Genomic DNA, 19,867 nt, shown 5'->3' with positions numbered 1-19,867 from the left:
CCTGTACACATCTATTTTTTCTGTAAGATGTTTTTTGAAAGTATACAGAGTAATAGTTGTAGGAATGCATTATATTTATATAAACTCAGTGTAAGTACATGTGTACCAGGCTAGCTGTCATTATGTCAGTGTACCCATGGGGATTCAATGTGTCGGGTGGCCTTGTGGTTAAAGCGTTCGCTCGTCACGCCGAAGACCCGGGTTCGATTCCTGACATGGGTACAATGTGTGAAGCCCATTTCTGGTGTCCCCCGCCGTGATATTGCTGGAATATTGCTAAAAGCGGCCTAAAGCCATACTCGCTCACTCACTCACCCATGGGGATTCAGGGTTAGAATTAGTCCCCAGCAACCTATGCTTGTTGTAAAAGGCGACCGAATGGATCAGTTTGGTCAGGCTCGGTGACTTTGCTGATTGCATTTGTATCGTTGCTCACAATATCATTAAATGCTTTGTCTGGACCACACTCGATTGACATTGGCATATAAATGGAAGGTTACTGAGTGCTGCGTTAGACAACAAAGCAATGAACTGTGTGGGATGGTGGCTCATGATGTGATGTGTTTGCAGGGAGCAGAGTAAAGCCATCATGAACCTGACAGCCGAGAAGGAGTAAGTACCTCCATCACCTCAAATCATACCCTCATCACTTCATTAGTGTCAGTAGACAGGGCTCGAAGTTGCGAGTGATTCGGTCGCATTTGCGAGTGAAGTTTGAGAAATGCAACGAAATGTTTTAAAACACTTATGTCTTGGCGAGTGCGGAAAAATCATGAATTTAAGGTACAATTGGTTATATTACCAAGTAATTATTCTTTTAAATCTTTTCGAAATGCAGTTAGTTGGCAAAACTGTCGACAAAAGTCTTAGTGCTGTTTACTGATCATTCTTTCTAAGGGAAGTAACTGTAGTTCATCTCAAATTATCCAGCCACGCAATGTAGTTCCCAGAGTATGGATAAAAGGTTTCCCACATTCCCTTGCATTAGCAGACGCCCAAACATGGCGACTCGTGTGAGTTTAAAAGGTAATTCAAAAGAAAAACGAACAATTGCATTGTATTTTCAAGTTAACGTGACTGAAACATCAAACAAAACTGATAAACCTGTCACCCCGGAAAAGAAACCAAAAGTCGAGAATGTTCAATCACGTGTGTTTAAGGAGTCGTGGTTGCTTGACTTTGACTGGTTGAGTAGTATAGGTAATGAAAAGGGGAAAAGGGGTGGAATTTTGACTAGCCACTCAGGCCATCTACCTTACGTGTCAGCAAGCCCTTTGTCATTTTAACTGGCCACGGTCCTACTGGACAGCAGTTAACTCGACCCCTGTGCCCTCTGTGTCATATGGCGCCCTCTGTGTCATGTGGTGTCATATGGCACCCTCTGTGTCATGTGGTGTCATATGGCACCCTCTGTGTCATGTGGTATCATATGGCGCCCTCTGTGTCATATGGCGCCCTCTCTGTCATGTGGCGCCCTCTGTGTCATGTGGTGCCCTCTGTGTCATGTGGCGCCCCCTGTGTTACAGGCAGCTGCTGGAGCAGGTACAGAAGTATCAGAAGCAAAACAACAAGATCCGGATAGAACTGGAGGAGAGGCGAGCAGAGGGAGACAAGTTCAAGGTCAGTCATGTGATCACAGAGCAGAAGTACGATTAGATGTTAAACACACTGTGTTTCAATGTAGAGCAAGGTTACATGTAGATTGAAACTGTGTAAAACTGAATTTGGAATCATACTGTATCAGAAGTATAATGTAGGTTATTTACTACTATTTATCATTGTTGAGTATCAAGAGGGATATGCCTGACTGTTCTTGTCCACAAGTTTGTCCACACCCTGTGTCACTCAGGCAGGAAGATCTGAATGTATACTGATGGAAACGAATAAGGGAACAATGAGAAATATAGAGATAGCTCTACTGTCAGTACATTTAAAAATAGCGTCCATACAAATTCAGCACATCAGAATCAAAAGTTGAGATGTGTTTGTGTGCATTGTTTCCAACTGCAAACGTGACAACATATCATTTTACTGTGTCTGAAACTGAGTGTTCCCTCATTCATTTCCATCAGTATATTTTTGTTGGTTTTTTTATATGTGTATATATGATCAGCTCATTTATACAGGTATCTAAATAGCTTTTGCTTGGTCCTAATTGTACATTTCGTACCAACATTTGAGACCTACAATGGATACCTGTGTAGGGTAGTGTAATACCAGGTCAAGTACCTGGGTAGCAAGTTTGGACTAGTGTCCCGACCTGACCTGACCTGACCTGACGGCTAATGTGACCCTGACCTTTGTGTGCTGCAGGCTCTCCAGAGTCACTCCACCCACCAGCAGGTGCTCCTCAACCAGCTCAAGTCACGCCTCGAGGAACACGAGTGAGTACAACCAGTTGTCAAGTAGCAGTACCAAGCTGTTGTCATTCTTCCAGCCAGTAGGAAATAGTTCTCAAATTGACAGTACCAAGCATTCATCAGCCCAAAAGGATTAACGTTCATGAAGCCGACATTATTAACCATTTGCCAAACCATCTAACATTTGTCAAGATGCTGGGACCAAATGTTTCTCAAGCCATAGTATCAAACGTTTGTTAAAATGTAATTACCAAAGATTTGTGAAACCATCATTACTAACCATTTGTCCAGCTTTCAGTACCAAACATTTCTCAAGATTTCAGTTCCGTTTGTCAAGCCATTAATACCAAAGTATGCCCAATTTGGCACCTTACCCATCGTTTTCCTTTTTACCCAAATGTAAGTGGTTGCAACACAAAGAAGCCATTAAATAAACCAATTTATAGTAAACGAAAAACTTAACAGCCTTACGGTGCCATCTCTGAACCACATCACATGATGCTGTGGATTGAACAGAGTTGTGACTTTGTATCTTTTCTTTCAGAATTGAACAAGATCATGAACTCAAATCTAAAGTATACACAATAGAAGATCTCCATGCAAGATTAAAATCAAACATAGAAAATATTCAACAACTCAGTCAGCAGGTAGGTGGCACAAGAAACAGGACATGGTTACCTGTCTTGTAAAGAATTGACAGGTCTATTGTACTCATGTTTTATATGTGTTCCTGCTTACAGGGGGCATGGTGAAGTTGCCTAAAGTGCAGCGTCCCTTAGGCATGCCAGAAATCTGTGATTGGGGGTTCCGATCCCAGGTTTTCCCTGATTAGGTGGTGAGGTTTGTCAGCACCATACCCATGCTCGTGGGTTTCACCAAAGTAGTCATTGTCTGAGACCTGCATCACTTTGGGCTTTCCTCCCACATGAAGCAGACCACACTCCGGCGCAGTGGTGACTCAGCATAACACCACTGCCACAGGCTAATTTGTATATCACGTGACCGGACTTTTCTCTTGTTTGTAAACAAACACGCTTTTTCAGAAATCAGTATAAATCAGACTAATGCAAGTAGTTGGGGGCGCTTTACATATTGTTTTGCATAATTATATAGATATGCTACTACAACTGCGACAGTGAGTTGCATGACAATATATATTTATACATCAAAGTGACCGTATTGCTAGCTCTCCGTTGGGCTTCGATGACAGCATGTGGAGCCGTACAACCAATGTAAACAAAGGATAACTACGCAAAAACAAGTAGATGTTCCCGTATTAGGATACTTTCTTAATGAACCGTAACCATTCTTTGACATTTGTTTATGAAAATGTGTAGACTTGTCAAACATGAAACGGATGAAAAGCATATGCAATAACTTGAATGGACTGTGAAAGATGTGACGAATCGTCACATAGCGCTGGCCTGTGGCAGAGGTACTATGCTAGCTGGCTGCCGCCCGCATGGAACTCTGGGTAGCTGTGTATGACTGAAATACTGTTCACAGCACCCTGTGGGGGTACTGGGTTGGAATTGGTTGCCAGCAACCTATGCTGGTCATAAGAGGCGGCAGACTCTGTGACTTGGTTGATTGCATGTCATCTTATCCCGACCGCATGATTTTTATTCACAATAACGATTACTGGATTGTCTGGTCAAGACTTGATAATTTACAGGATGCTGTGAGAGAGCTAGAATACTGTTAAGAGCAGCGTTAAACAACAAACAGACTAACTGTTGAAAACGCATCCTCCTTGCCTACAGTTGAGTGCGGTCCAGAAGGAGAATGTGCGACTGCGTGGTGAGCTGGACCGCGAGGTGGCGACGAGGCAGACCCTGGAGTTGCAGGTGGAGAGCAAGGAGCAGATGCTGAGCAGCATCAAGTCACACAACGACACCAAGATGCATCAGCGGATGATCGGAGAGAAAGGCCTGCTGTACCGCGGCAGCGACATCGAGAAGGCGGTGAGTACCTTACAGGGACTGTTGCTAGTCCTTGAATACTGCTACATGGGAAGAAGTACCTTTAATTGTTGGGGTAGGATTTCAGGGAGTCATGCTTATGTCATGATGTATGTTCCTACTGCGTCTTCCTAACAGGTTTTGTGATAAGTGTGACCATGATGAACTGACAGCCAAACCTTTTTGAGTATGGATTATCAGACTATCACAGAACTCAAGTAGTAGCCAAACAATCTCAAATGTTGGACCTAGGTCATATTATTTTGGGGCCTATGTCAGGTTAATGTTGGGTCTATATCAGGCTTATGTTGAGCCTATGTCAGGCTTATGATGGATCTATGACAGGCTTATGAGGGCCTATGTCAGGCTTATGTTGAGCATATGTCAGGCTTATGATGGGCCTATGACAGGCTTATGAGGGCCTATGACAGGCTTATGATGGATCTATGACAGGCTTATGATGGATCTATGACAGGCTTATGATGGGCCTATGACAGGCTTATGATGGGCCTATGACAGGCTTATGATGGATCTATGACAGGCTTATGATGGATCTATGACAGGCTTATGAGGACCTATGTTGGGCCAATGTCAGGCTTATGTTGAGCCTATGTCAGACTTATGTTGGGCCAATGTCAGGCTTATGTTGGGCCTATGTCAGGCCTATGTCCGTCCTGTGATGGGTCTGTGTCAGGCCAATTTTTGGCCTATGTGGGGCTTATGTTGGACCTTTTTCAGGCCTATTTCTGGCCAATGTCGGGTGTACATCAAGCCTATGTCAGCTCAGTGTGAGTAAATAGAGGGGCCGGGGTAAATGTAACAGCTATGTATTTCAGGAGAGACTCACAGACGGAATCCATGTGTCCCCAGCAGAACGGGACTGGGAGGACAGACAGGTAGAGAGGGAGTGGTTGATATGGTAACACTAGACTGCTAAAGGGAACATCCTAACCTATGTGAACGCTGTCCAACTCTCTGATCTCTGATTAACCTTCAACCAGATCTTGTCACTTGTCACTTGAAACTCATTGTGTGTTTTTTTCATTAATACTTCATATATGAGGGGTATATGCTGGAATAAGGGTACCTTTCTGTAAAATGGCTTGCATGACTGTGGAACCATTAAAAACGTTTGCTAGGAATAAGGGTATTATTTTGGCTTGCATGACAATGGTACCATTTGAAGCAAATCATGATGCAGAAATTTATTGTCTCACTCTGTCATTGCTTCACATACAGTTGTACCAAAAAGTGAGTGAGTTTGGTTTTACACCGATAGTTACAGGTTTAGCGACTGAATCCATACAATCTAGACCATCTACTAGCCATTCCAGAATGTTCTTTGGTTCAGGTTTCAAATTTGTAAGTCGCCAATTTGAAATTAGTGCCGTAAAGCACGAGAAAGCTGCCTTCTGATTGGTCATTCTATTGGTCGGTCAAAGTTAGCGCAAGGTCGATCTGACGTGACCCGTAATGGGATGTCCTCAGATGTTTGTTTAGCGGTAGCGATAACTAAGCTCTGATTTTAATGAGATTGTACCAAATAAGACATAATGTCGGTTCTATGTTAGCCTGAACCAAATACTGCCATATTTAATCAAGACTTGATTACTTTCATGCTGCTGAGATATGGTATCACATGTGAATGGTATCTATATGTGTCCTGTCTGGTTGTTATGGTAACTTAATAGTGTAGATATCCACTGCCGCCATCAACCATTCCATATTTGATCGAGACTAGAAAAATTTCAAGCTGCTGTGGTATGACTGTAATATTACTGACTAAGCACTATGGGTGGGACGGGTAACTCGGGTACCCAGGTCGGGTGGGTACTGAGTAGGACCCGGGTACCCACAGGACGACCCGGATCCCTGGTTAGTCACGTGATATATTGTTTGATGGCAAAAATTATCGGGAATTCTAATGGTTACACTACAAGTCACTAATGTTCGCATTTCTGATGATCATGCACACATTTCTTCTGACTTTTCATATGGTTGAATAAAGACACTTCAGTGCATGCATGACCAGATTGTTTGAGACATGTATCTTAATACATTTTGCCAGGGCTATGGTAAAAAAATACCCAATCGGACATTTTGTACCTATCTCTTGGGGACCTACCGTGAGTACCCGGGTAGGGTTGGGTGATAGGGGGATGGACTTGTCCCTGTCCTATTAAGCACATTTTAACCTTTGCAGACCCAGGCAGCGCTGAGTCGTGCAGCGGACGAGATGGGGGCCGACCCCCACAGTTTAGACAAGGCCTATTGGATACAGAGAGTGGGCGAGGTAGGTCCAACTCCCTAGTTCACACCTAGCACCTTGTCACATTAACATCTATAATAGATCGCCATCAGATCAATTGCTAGATGGCTTCATGAGAAGTTGCTAGTTTGTAATTTGGAGTTTGGAAATTTAGAAGTAGAAGTATTTATTATAAATATTATTAATCTGTATATAATTATTATCATTGTATACGTGTTTGTTGAGCCTGCAAGCTGTCATATTGTATTAATGGCCTCCCAAGTACTCCTGTGTGATAACTAGCTTGCTTCTTGTTTCCCTCAGTGCAGATGTTAGATGTATGCTTAAAGGTGTGTAATGTAACCAATGCTTCTAAATTATATAATTCTATTTTGAAAAATTATTTATGTTCCTGTAAAATATGGCTATATTTCTATGGTCATGTTGTTAGTTGTTCAGTTTGAATTGTACACTGGTATTTTCTGGAGAAATAAGTACAATTTTTGTTATAAGAATAACATTGTCACTTAACATGTTTTTTTCAACTAGATATTAACATGTTGTTTGATTTGTTTTCTGCACAGAAACATAGCCCATCAGGGAAATAATGTCTAGGTTAGTGCAATGTCTGTCTGTCTGTCTGTTGTGTTGTCTGTTGTGTTGTGTTGTTGTGTTGTGTTGTTGTGTTGTGGGGTGGCATGGTGTGAATGCTGTCAACTAAAATGCCATTCCTCTGTCGGACATCGCCTGTACTTCACTAACAGCTATTACTCATATTATGTGCTACTCGCACAAATGTCCACTTTTCCCTGTCTGTGCCTTTAACTCACCTGGAGGTTACACACCACCATAGACTTCTGTAGTAACGTTACGTAATAAAAATATGGTTAGGCATTCAACAGCCAATCCATGTACATGTTTGCATTGCCTGGCCTTAAAGCTGAATAAAATCTCAAATATTGCTGAGCCAGTTCGAAGTTAAACACACCAACCCAAGGACCAAATGCCACTTACCTGAAAATATCTGTGGACACATTCAGTATAAGTAATGACGTTAAAGAAAACAAGACTAAGTATAGAAAAACATGGTCGGTTTTAATTACTGGATGGATGTATATTTGAAAAACATAAATCTTAAACAACATCATCCAATCACAGCTGCCAGGTTTCTCACTTTCTACGAAGGCAGCTGGCCAAACAACTCATTCCGATTTGGTGGAGTGGAATCTGAATATGTCAGTAGACTGTAATCGGAACATTTGGACAATAATTGGTAGATCTTACCAGACCATAATAAATTACGCTGGGCCCATGCTACAGCCTAGTGGCTAAGTCACAGACTGATATCATATATAACTGTTTATGGAAGAGTTCATGCTCCTGAAGTAAAAACTACAATAAAATGTCTGCATTGTTCTATACAAGAAGAAGGCAAAAAAGGCTATCTCATAGATTTTACTGCATGCCTAAAGTCTTCTGTTTATGGGACTGTAGCACCTTCTCCCTCTTGTCCCATCATCATCCCCGATTATGTTTCTAGGTTTGTCAGCACCATACCTGTGCTCGTGGGTTTCACCGAAGTGGTAAACATCTGAGACCTGCATCACTTGGGGCTTTCCTCCGAAATTTGGCTGACATGCTGTGATACAACTGGAATACTGTTCAAAGCGGCATTAAACCTAAGTCACTCACTCACTCTTGGTTGAATGTAGCTCATCCAGTATGTTTGATTATTAAGGCCGACTTGACTTACATAGAAGCTCCCACTCCTGTAGTACACTGGTGCTGTACTCTCCAGAATGAAGGAAGGTTGTCATCTGTTTTAGAAGGTGTAACTTCTATCTTGCCGTATAGTCTAACCATGTAACAGATTTTGCCCAGGCGTATTGCTGTGTGCTTGACCTTGTCCAGCTCTGAATAGGTCTCTGGTCACTGATGCTTGCCGACTAGATGTTTGGTGGTCAGTCTTAGTGACTTGGCCGATTGTGTGGTGAGGCTTAATTTTTAATTGTTGACTTGGCTGATTGTGTGGTGAGGCTTGTTGACTTGGCTGATTGTGTGGTGAGGCTTGTTGACTTGGCTGATTGTGTGGTGAGGCTTGTTGACTTGGCTGATTGTGTGGTGAGGCTTGTTGACTTGGCTGATCCCGTTAGTCGCCTCTTACGACAAGCATGGGTTGCTGAAGACTTATTCTACCCCGGATCTTCATGGGCCTTCAGTTTGACTGCTTATTTCAGACCAGTAGTTTATGAAACAAAATTAGATTTGGGCCAAAACAATTAGTCCCTCAGTAATCACAGGCTAACAGACTAGTTGTAGTCTTTCAATGAATTTTTTGTCCATGACTAACCAACCTACCAAGATAACAATCCTGTCATTTCTTTTAAAACTTTAACATTGAGAATAAAGTTAGTGTGTAGACAATTTGTTTCAAAACAGGTTGAAATCAAGTTGTATGATGTGTGTAGGTAGTGGCATGGCTTCTGTGATCCTGGAGCTGTCCCTCTCACAGGAAATGCTTCAACTGTTTTCACACCCTGCTTGTCTGTCCTGTGGTGGTCTTTGCATGATCAGCTGGTGAATATTGTGGCTTGATGCTTTCTTGCAGAGTGTAACCAATGTGTATACTAGTTCACCCTCTCCGTTTCAATATATTTCACCTCCATTTCAAACAGAAGCCTGTAGGGCTGGTTATCGATATGGATTACTCAGATCGATTATCGGTAGTCACATATCGATCAATAATCGATAAATATCAAAGAATTCTATTTTGGTAAAATGACATTACAGAAAAATGGCAATTCACTTCTCCGGAGACTCAGTGTTTCAACAATACGCACGTTACATCGCATTTTTAGCGATGAACAATCTGAGTTTAAGATTCATGTCGTCAAAGACAATTATTATTTGTATAAAGTGAGAATACCGTATTTTCTTGAGTATTCCTTTTAATATTGTTTTTATTAATTTCGGCGAAATCGTGTGTGAAGCGATCGGAAGATCGCACAACTCACCGTTATTAACAGCAACCACGGTCAGAATACCGCTATTGACGTCTTGTAACGAACTTTAGTTGACAGAGAATGGATACATATATCATAAATGACATACTTTGACTCGTTAAAAGTCATATTTGTTTTTGTTTGACGATTCTATGTCAACATGAAATTCTCGCGATCACGTGCGCGTGAGCCTTGACGGTGACTGGTCAGACTGGGTCCATGTAAAAAATAATACCCGGGAATAGCGATCAGCTGCTTCGCTTAGGGTTATTATCTATTTTAAATATGTTTAGTAAAGGCTGCATATAATTAAGAAAATAATGGAATATATTATTCTTGATAAAAAAAATAGTTTCATATACAATTTTTGCCGATCCTTGCATTAAAAATCCTATTAAGTTATATCATTGGGTGTGTCTTGACCGAATCACCGGTCGATTCCAAGAAAACGTGTGTACAGCTGATTGCTGTTTCCGGCTTAGTTTACGAGAAAATACACAAGGTAATCTTATCCCTGGATATAAAACAATGCCTATCAGAACAATAAATACTATTTAAACGGTAAATAAACATGTCTGGTGATTTTTTATCTCAAATTTCGAAAGGACGTACACTGACGAAGTTTCTCATCACCCGTTCGTGTGCCGGACTTCGCTGAAAGGGTACGGTGTAATTTTTTTCTGCGCATAATTTTCAAATTTCTTTTTTTCCAAAATATTGAACCCGCTAGAGGGTGGTGCGCATTATACATGGGTGCGCACTGTACTCAAGAAAATACGGTAATTGCGAAATTAAATGTTATTTCACCTGATATAGTCGTTTGTCATTTATGTACAGTATTCACGAAACTATTCAGATAAAAAATCATCAAATATTCCGCCATTGTGAATGTCAGGTGTGTGCTACGTAGTAGGTTGTACTAGGTTCACAGGTGTGATACGTAATAGATTGGGTGGCAGACTGATATTAAACAAACATCGTGCGATTATAACCGGGAAATTAGGAACTTTTGCTGCCATATCGTAAAAATGTCAAACCCCACGTGGACCTCACGTGGGCTGTGAGTTGAGAATACCGGGAAAAACGAAAACTATGATCATTGAAAAAATCGAAACAGACTGGAATACGTAGTTACCAAATAGACATAAAATTTGAAATTTTATGAAATAGAATGGGAAGAATTCTTTTTAAGAATTAAAGTACTATGAAACCTATTTTAATCATGATACTTCATACTATTTCGAAAATATACATATTTTCTAAAATCCTGACTCCGCATTTAGATGCCAGTGACTACATTTGTAATTACCCACTAACAACACGTAATGGCGTCGTCGTTCGATTCAAAGCAGAACTTTTTACTTTTTGAAACATTTGATTATTATTTGCGACTAAACATAAAGCGAAGGGGAGAAAACTGTATGTTAGGGTGAATCTGTTTATATCTAGCGATAATTACAAGGACAGCAAAACAAATAAGTCAAATGTGTTGCAGTAAAAACTTTTATTTGTCGAAAAAATACATGTCATTATCGATAGCATTGTATTCATATCGATAATCGTCACAACCTTCTTCCATCGATGATAATTACGATTATCGATCTAAATCACCAGCCCTAGAAGCCTGGAATATAGCTTAGAATCGTATGTAGAATTCTGGCAGACTGACATATGAAAAGTGGAATTAATTTAGACTTTGTTCATTATTTACTTTACTGTTTTGGGATTGAAACTCGAAATGATACAATAAAATATCAGTGCTAGTTACCTGGGAAAACACTCTCTTTTAATAGTTGAATAAACTTGCAGTAAAAGTATCATGTTTGCCAGATAGAGGGGACTGTGTGACTCACTACTTGTATCGTGGCGCACCAGCTGCAGGACCGAGTGGGCGAGTGTGTGGAGTAGTAGTAGCTATCTTCCTTTGTTACATCTTTATGTTCCCTTATTTGTTCCATCAGTATATGGGTTGTTCATTTTCAAATTTTCTAAATGATCATATATAAAATACTAAATCTGACTGACCTGCAGTTCATGTGAGGGTTGAGAGTGTTGAAGGTGGGATTAAGCACATCCTATTATGTTGCCTGTGTGAAGGGAGTGTCAGGATGACCTCTGTTGTACTGACTAACCTCCATTGTATTGGCTGACCTCTGTTGTACTGACTGACCTCTTACATATTGATTGACCTCTTTTTCACTGACTTTCATATATACTGACCTCTATTGTACTGATTAACATGTGTTGTACTGATTGACATCTGTTATATGTACTCACTGTGTTGTACTGACTGACCTCTGTTGTACAGACTGACCTCTTGTAATGATTGACTTCTGCTGTACTGATTGACTTCTGTTGTACTGATTGATCTGTTTACTGACAGAGCTCTTGCAAGCATACTGACCTCTGCTGTACTGACTGACCTCTGTTGTACTGATTGATCTCTGCTGTCCTGACTGACCTCTGCTGTACTGACTGACCTCTGCTGTACTGACTGACCTCTGCTGTACTGATTGATCTGTTTACTGACAGACCTCTTGCATACATACTGACCTCTGTTACACTGACTGACCTCTGTTGTACTCATTGATCTGGTTGTACTGACAGATCCCTTTCATACATACTGACCTCTGTTACACTGACTGACCTCTGTTGTACTGATTGATCTGGTTGTACTGACAGATCCCTTTCATACATACTGACCTCTCTTACACTGACTGACCTCTGTTGTACTGATTGATCTGGTTGTACTGACAGATCCCTTTCATACATATTGACCTCTGTTACACTGACTGACCTGTTTTCACTCCAGTTGTCCATCCAGCTCCAGGAGAGCAGCGAGTACTGGTCAGACAAAGTCCGTGACCTCACCTGCCAGGTGGAAAAACACAGTCTCGCCCGCTCACCAAAACCTCGATGAGCCATCACCCATCTGGTCATGTCTGTCCGTCCATCCATCCGTCCATCAGCTGGCCCGTCCAAGCAGAAACAGTGGACCAGTGTTGTTTTCCAAGACTTCATGCTGACCTGTGTAACTATGGTAACCCATGCCAAGTTGTCATGGTTACATGCTTATATAATGTAATACAGGAGCATATCATCATATAAATGTATTATTTTCATACAGCCCGATGTATATAGCATTGTATAGAACACATTTCTAAGTATTATTATTATTCTTGAAGGATGTTCAAGATGAATCCTCATTCTATGCACAGCCATAATCAAGGACTGAAAATTTGAGGGGAAAGATTTGGGCCATTTTCTGTTTGATTTTTTTGGCCTTAGAGACTTCCTATGGCTATGTATGGCTTGTATTGGTTGTATGACACGCGTTATTGTGCACCATACCAAAGCCATTATTTATGTCAGTAGAAACCTCTCTAGCTAAGTGTAGAAATGTGTATATTTATTTATTTTCATATTGGTGACTGTAGTATGGTTATGACCATGTGTCTCATATGAACAAATGCATCTTGTGTCATCTTTCGAAGTTTCGACTATTTTCTAGAAGTTAGGTATCTTGTTTTTATCCAGTGCTATGCCCACAGACACGTATCAGTTGGTCCTGGGATGTTCTCCAGGCTTGTATACCATCCATGCACATAGACAAAGTGTTCTTCCTTTTGAATGAGTACATCTACTGCTTTAGATGACTCGCATTACTATTAGAAGGAAAACTGAATTCATTCAAATGGGGCAACATTTCTGTATTGGCTTGTTGAGGGGGAATAACCTCAGAGTCCTCCAGAAAGTCTGACAGTTATGAAGAGGAATCAAACTAGGAAAGCCATCATTCCCTAACTATTTTCAGAATAAACAACATTTATGAAGAAGACACTCCATTGTTTCAAATGGATTTAACCTTGATACTGTTGTCTTTTCTTTCTCGGAAATATTTTCATTGTTGGCAGGAATGAAAATACTTTCTATTTTAAATTTACATCAAGTAAAATGTTGAAAAACAGAAACACTAATAAACCCAGTTCCTTATGCCAGCTAAACCTGGATGTGTGCTAGGGTAGCAAGATGTATGTGTTCATATGGGACTTGAATGATGTTCTACTAGAATGTTGTATGCTAGTTGTGTATAGAGACTCTGCTGTATATTCATCTGTGTTATTTATATTGGAGGACCCTTCAGTATTGTAGTGCCCAGCAGCGGGCCATGCAGTCCTCTTTCACCAGCTCTTGCTGAAGTGTTCAGTAAGGGCTGAAGTGTTCAGTAAGGGCTGAAGCAGGAGAGAGGGCTGCTGCAGTGTTGCTGCTGGTTTAGGGAAGCAGGACTGGTGCCAGGTATGCTACACTGGAGGAGAAGAACTTGATTCACTGCCAGTCAGTAATTGGGAAATGTTACTGTGTTACTATTACTTGTAATCAGTTGACCATGGGAATAAATGGTACAGTGTTCAACTGGGAGTAGTCCATGTTACTACACTTTACTCTGATAACAGTAATCTCAACTCACCACTTCTAAAGAAAAACCTTGAAAGATGGTACCTCAATTCCCCACTTCAAAGCAAAAGCCTTGAAAGATGGTACCTCATTTCACCACTTTGTAGCAAAAACCTTGAAAGATGGCACCTCAGTTCACCACTTCATTGCAAAAACCTTGAAAGATGGTACCTCAGTTCACTACTTCATTGCAAAAGCCTTGAAAGATGGTACCTCAGTTCACTGCTTCATTGCAAAAACCTTGAAAGATGGTACCTCAGGTCACTGCTTCATTGCAAAAACCTTGAAAGATGGTACCTCAGTTCACTGCTTCATTGCAAAAACCTTGAAAGATGGTGTGGTACTTCAGTTCACCACTTCATTGCAAAAGCCTTGAAAGATGGTACCTCAGTTCACTACTTCATTGCAAAAGCCTTGAAAGATGGTACCTCAGTTCACTGCTTCATTGCAAAAACCTTGAAAGATGGTACCTCAGTTCACTGCTTCATTGCAAAAACCTTGAAAGATGGTACCTCAGTTCACTGCTTCATTGCAATAACCTTGAAAGATGGTGTGGTACTTCAGTTCACTGCTTCATTGCAATAACCTTGAAAGATGGTGTGGTACCTCAGTTCACTGCTTCATTGCAATAACCTTGAAAGATGGTACTTCAGCAAAGTTTGAACATATCCATGTCATGAGAGCAGCCATGTGACACAGTGTCTCTTTTGTGAGATACTGTTCTTTGTGGGGTGGCTATGCGTTGAGGTTTTGACTCAGAAGTGGCAAGTTGGGAGAACTCATTGGTGTGAGAAGGAAGTATGTGATATAACAGAGAATCCAGAAAGTTTTCAGTTTTACCTTACAAGGAGAGACTTGATTGAAGGTTGGTGTCTCTACTTTAGGACAGCTGACAACCATTTTAGATCATCTGAGGACAATGAATTAAATGCTGCTTCATCTGTGATTTGTTAGTTTGTTGATGTCCTCAGTCACTTTTGGTTTTAACTTCTACACAATCATGCTTTAATCTTGTCATTTCTTAGACTTTCCTTTTGGAAGTGTGCTCTTAATGTGTAATGAATTAATGTCAGACAAGGAATATTAAACTAAGATGTGCTCTCAAGCTGGATCTGATGCCTTCTTTGCCACTAGTTGTGGAAGGGATTGGAATTCAGTGTTGATTTTGTCCTGATCCAAGTACAAAGTATTTATGTTGGCATCTACCATTCCATTCTATGTGATATCAGCCAGCTGTTGTGATGTATTGTACTGCTGACAGTGCTGGGCTCTTGTACCAGTGTCTGGTAGACTAGTCCTTGTAGCGGACGACGGTGGCTGTCCGACATAGCTCATGCATGTACATACGGATGCTAGGATGTCCGTGGTCTGTCGTGAGTGAATCTGCACTGTGATATTGCCATTATTATATATACTATACAATAAAAACTTAAATGTTGATATTGTTGTTTTGTGTTTGAATGCGGAAAAAGAGGTTTGTTTTGAGTCTGTAAGGCTCCTGTGTGATTTGAAAGGGTGGTGATAGCTAGAGTCAGTGAGTGAGTATGGTTTTACGCCGCTTTTAGCAATATTCCAGCAATATTTTGGCAGGGGACACCAGAAATGGGCTTCACACATTGTACCCATGTCAGGAATCGAACCCGGGTCTTCGGCGTGACGAGCGAACGCTTTAACCACTAGGCTACCCGACCACCCCAGGTGATAGCTAGAAGTCACCATGATATTATTATGTTGTTCCTCTGAAGTGTCATATGGAGGGCAGGTCCAGGTGGCCCAACAGATTAATAGGAGGAAACAATGTGCAGAGTTGCATCCCTTAGTTGCTCAGATCCGAAGCTCCTCCCACCAACGGTCGTTTGGTGGAGCTCTCTGTACTATCCCTGCCATCAGTCACAGCTCCAAAAGCATGTAGTTGAACTCGCAACGGACAGACCATAATATACTATGCAAAAAATGTAGCGGATATTTTGTTTTGAGGTAAAACTACAGGAAGATACACCAATCTCAATGAAAGTGATTTATGTGTCAACAACATTTCTGAAGAAATAAAGCCCCCAAACACAAGGTTGCGACAGTGATGAAGCACATGACCTCAAACAGCATGTGCAAGTGACCAATGTCACTCGGTTGTGGGGGCGGTTGGGTAGCCTAGTGGTTATTGCTTGTCACGTCAAAGACCCGATTTTAAAGCCCATTTTTGTTGTCCCCCGTCTTGATATTGCTAGAATATGCTAAAAGCGATGTGAAAACCATACTCACTCGGTTGTGAGCTCACGCATATTGTTTTCTTGGAACCAAATGCTTAAGACACTTGATTCAACTCATTTCATCATTAACGAAGCCACAGCATCGATCGTGTGACGTTTACAACGTGCTGAACCTTTACGTGACATGTTGCAGGTGGGCACACGCAGATTGTGGGCCAGATACCAACAAACACATGACGATGATGATCGACCCCACTCTGGTTATGGTTGGTTTGAGATTTAACGCAGCACTGAGCAATGTTGAACCTTTATGATAGCGGTCTGTAAATAATCGAGTCTGGACCAGACAATCCAGTGATTGACATCATGAGCATCAATCCACGCAATTGGGACAGATGACATGCATCAACCAAGTCAGCAAGCCTGACCACTCGATCCCGTTAGTCGCCTCTTACGACAAGCATAGTCGCCTTTTACGGCAAACATGGGTTGCTGAAGACCTATTCTAACCCGGATCTTCACGGGTCACCCCACTCTGGACGCCCAAGGGCAACAACTCCAGCCCAGGACAGATCAGTCAGAACGATGGCATTAAGAAAACGGTTTCAAACTGCCATCAGATAGGGGACTGGTTGCAACAGTCAACTGGTGTAAGAGTACATGCCCAGACGGTGCAAAATCGTCTGCGGAATTTTACAAAGGACTGTAAAGAACGTTGTGCGATATACTTTATTACGTTAGAAATGAAACGCATCCTCTATAAGCGCTGGATATTATTTACACCGGCATGTATTCCTTGTTCCACAGTTAATTTGGACACACCTGTGGGGAAATTTGTCAACACGCGACGATATAACGCAAATGAAGGATCTATACTATGCAACTCCGGTTCTTACTTAAACTTAAATGCCGAGTATAAATCATAGCTACTACTAGATTGTAGACTACTTAGTTAACATATTTCTAACACTTTGTTTTACGGGGGCACAGGTGGCCCAGTCGTCTAAGGAGCCGCATTTCGCTGTGCAGAGTTGCGTCCCTTGGACACGCTAGAACGCTGTGATTGTGGGTTCGAATCCCGGTTCGCCCCGATTATGTTTCTAGGTTTGTCAGCACCATACCCGTGCTCGTGGCTTTCACCAAAGTGGTAAACGTCTAAGACCTGCATCACTCTGGGTTTTCCTCCCACATTAAGCTGACACGCAGTGATATAACTGGAATAATGTTAAAAGCGGAGTTAATTCCAACTCACTCACTCACTCATTCATTCTGTTTAAAATCCATCAGAACACTGTCCACTTCCTGGAAGATTCAAACAAAATTAAACGGAAACTGTACAACACAACCTTGACAGAAGTAGCCCATGTATGACGGTGACGCATTTCAAGACATAAAGTATATCATATGCCTTACGAGTATATCTATTGCTGGGCATATGTATAACCCTTATCCAAGCTTAATACACCTCCGTAAAGAAGTATTACATATAGGGTATATATCGGGCATTTAACGCCTTTTTTACACATTTTTAATGGGTCGACAATGCGACAACGCGACATATTTTGACCTTGAAAAATGTCGCGTTGTCGCATTGTCGCGCTTTGGTAAAATAAAAAAGATTACTCAAAGCGCGACAAATGGCCAAAATGTCGCGTTGTCGCATTGTCGCGCTTTGGCTAATTTTGACACTTTTTGCTTGTTTTTGGAAGGGCGACAACGCGACAATGTCCCTTGTAGTATTCCATATGATTGGGTGGATACTCACCTAACACCAGAGCCAAACGTTGATGACGCTCGGTGTTTATTATTCAATAAACGTATTTATCCTTCTTATTCACGATATTGATTAGCAGATAACTTCAAACAACTTAATCGAAAATAACAGTTTGTAATTATGGTGCTGATGCATGGTAAAATAACGTCTCTTGTTTCGGGTGGCTTCTACATCCTGAGGTAGATTGTTTATGTGACCTAAGAGCGTACACAAAGGACTTGTATTTGTAACATATGTGTACATTAATGGCTTATCCGACAATACAACAATGCTGATTCACCTGCACTACGACACGGGCGCGTTTGTTCAAACACTCTTTGCGAAAGCCTTCCGTCAATTGCAAAACTTGAAAACTTGACGTTTCCATAATGACGCTGCAACGCATCAAAGCCAGGGCCGGACTTGCATGAACACGGCGACAATTACAGTGCTATGTGTTGCAATCTAAGACATGTTGTCTTGCTACAAGTATAATGAGTCTTCAAAGAAACATCCATTGAATAAGTTCAAAGAGTGTCTACGTCATACATCTGCCCCATACATCGCCGAGTTTGACGTCTTTGTGTGCCAAGAAGCTAGTAGGTACATGTACATATTGTAATACACTGAACTTCTCAGATGTACTTATAAAGAGACGCATTGCACCTTTCGCTCTTCTATTACAACAGATAATATTAGAAAATTACAAGAAGCACTGATTGTTGGTTGACGTTATTCAATTAAGAGTGGCGCCGGGGTGGCCTTGTGGTTAACGCGTTCGCTCGTCACGCCTAAGGCCCGGATTCTATTCCCAACATGGGTACAATGTGTGAAGCATGTTTCTGGGGTCCCCCGTCCCGATATTGCTGGAATATTGCTAAATTCGGCGTAAAACCATACTCTCTCACTCACTCACTCACTATACATATAAAATAAAGAGCAATCAGTCGACGGTACGCACTATCAACGAGCCAATAATGCCAGCATCATTTTTTATATTCATGAAAACGTTTCATGGTAACAATCAGACAGTACGATGTCTGCAGTAGCGACATTTCAGTAGACAGTTCAAAAGGATTGTAAACCGTTGACCGCATCGTGACAACTTTGTTACCACATCATAAACATAGTGTTAACTATTTACAGCACAATGGCCAGATTGTTAACCGTTAACGGCATCATGACATCAGTGTCAGGCATTGATACTAACCTTCCAATTTTTCGTTAAAATGAGGTCGTTACCTCCAATACCATACTTCTCTGCGTAAAGATCTGACAAACCATTCAGAGGAGGTCGTGTCAGGGGAACCTAAAGCAAACTTTGACAGTCCAATCTTTATGAAGAGTGCGTGAATTTTGTTTAACCAATCAGCTTTCAGTTTTCTTTTCCCTGCTTTTCCACCTCGATTTGGAACGAATGCCCACACAGAACACAACTCGATAGTACACCCTTTCAGTGTTGATGCCATGGCGCTCAGACACGACAACATATCCTCAACAATGTTATAGCACGGCATTTGTTATTTTCCCTTCGGAACCTCCCGTTTACGTTTTCTAAACACAGAAATATGATGTGCTGCACTCTCGTGTCGAGATTAAAGAATCATCGACGCTGATGTTGAGAGAAGGTTCTCTCAACGCGACCTCTTACGGGAAGTTTGTCAGATCCTCCCGCAGAGAGGTATCTTATCAGACTAAAAGATGTGATGATAGATACCTAGAAGATGCAAAGATATTGACTTATTATAATTATTGCATATTATTCATACGTCCATGAGGGCAAATAACAAGGCCCAAAACGTCATCTGAATAAGAAGAACGGAATACGGATTAAGAAGAACGGAATACGGATTAAGAAGAACGGAATACGGATTAAGAAGA

At 41.3% G+C, this 19,867-nt stretch overlaps 1 protein-coding gene across 9 annotated transcripts in view; it reads left to right on the top strand.

Annotated features, from left to right (window-relative positions):
- Positions 1–15,464, top strand: part of LOC124123519 (COP1-interactive protein 1-like) — a 121,974-nt gene extending 106,510 nt beyond the window's left edge. For 8 of the 9 annotated variants that reach the window (XM_048399050.1, XM_048399044.1, XM_048399045.1 and 5 more), the window contains 7 exons: positions 571–612; positions 1,527–1,620; positions 2,314–2,384; positions 2,905–3,007; positions 4,124–4,324; positions 6,525–6,614; positions 12,384–15,464. In XM_048399050.1, coding sequence (XP_048255007.1) covers positions 571–612; positions 1,527–1,620; positions 2,314–2,384; positions 2,905–3,007; positions 4,124–4,324; positions 6,525–6,614; positions 12,384–12,491 — 709 coding nt within the window. In that variant the 3' untranslated portion in view covers positions 12,492–15,464. Of the gene's footprint in view, positions 1–570; positions 613–1,526; positions 1,621–2,313; positions 2,385–2,904; positions 3,008–4,123; positions 4,325–6,524; positions 6,615–7,153; positions 7,185–12,383 lie in introns of all 9 variants that reach the window. The other variant, XM_048399048.1, reaches the window with a different exon arrangement.
- Positions 15,465–19,867: the final 4,403 nt, after the last annotated feature.

This window comes from Haliotis rufescens, unplaced genomic scaffold, assembly GCF_023055435.1.
Source record: "Haliotis rufescens isolate VD_foot unplaced genomic scaffold, xgHalRufe1.0.p SCAF_19, whole genome shotgun sequence".
In the NCBI taxonomy this organism is placed as follows: Eukaryota; Metazoa; Mollusca; class Gastropoda; order Lepetellida; family Haliotidae; genus Haliotis; species Haliotis rufescens.
This window is presented reverse-complemented; position numbering and strand designations above follow the sequence as displayed.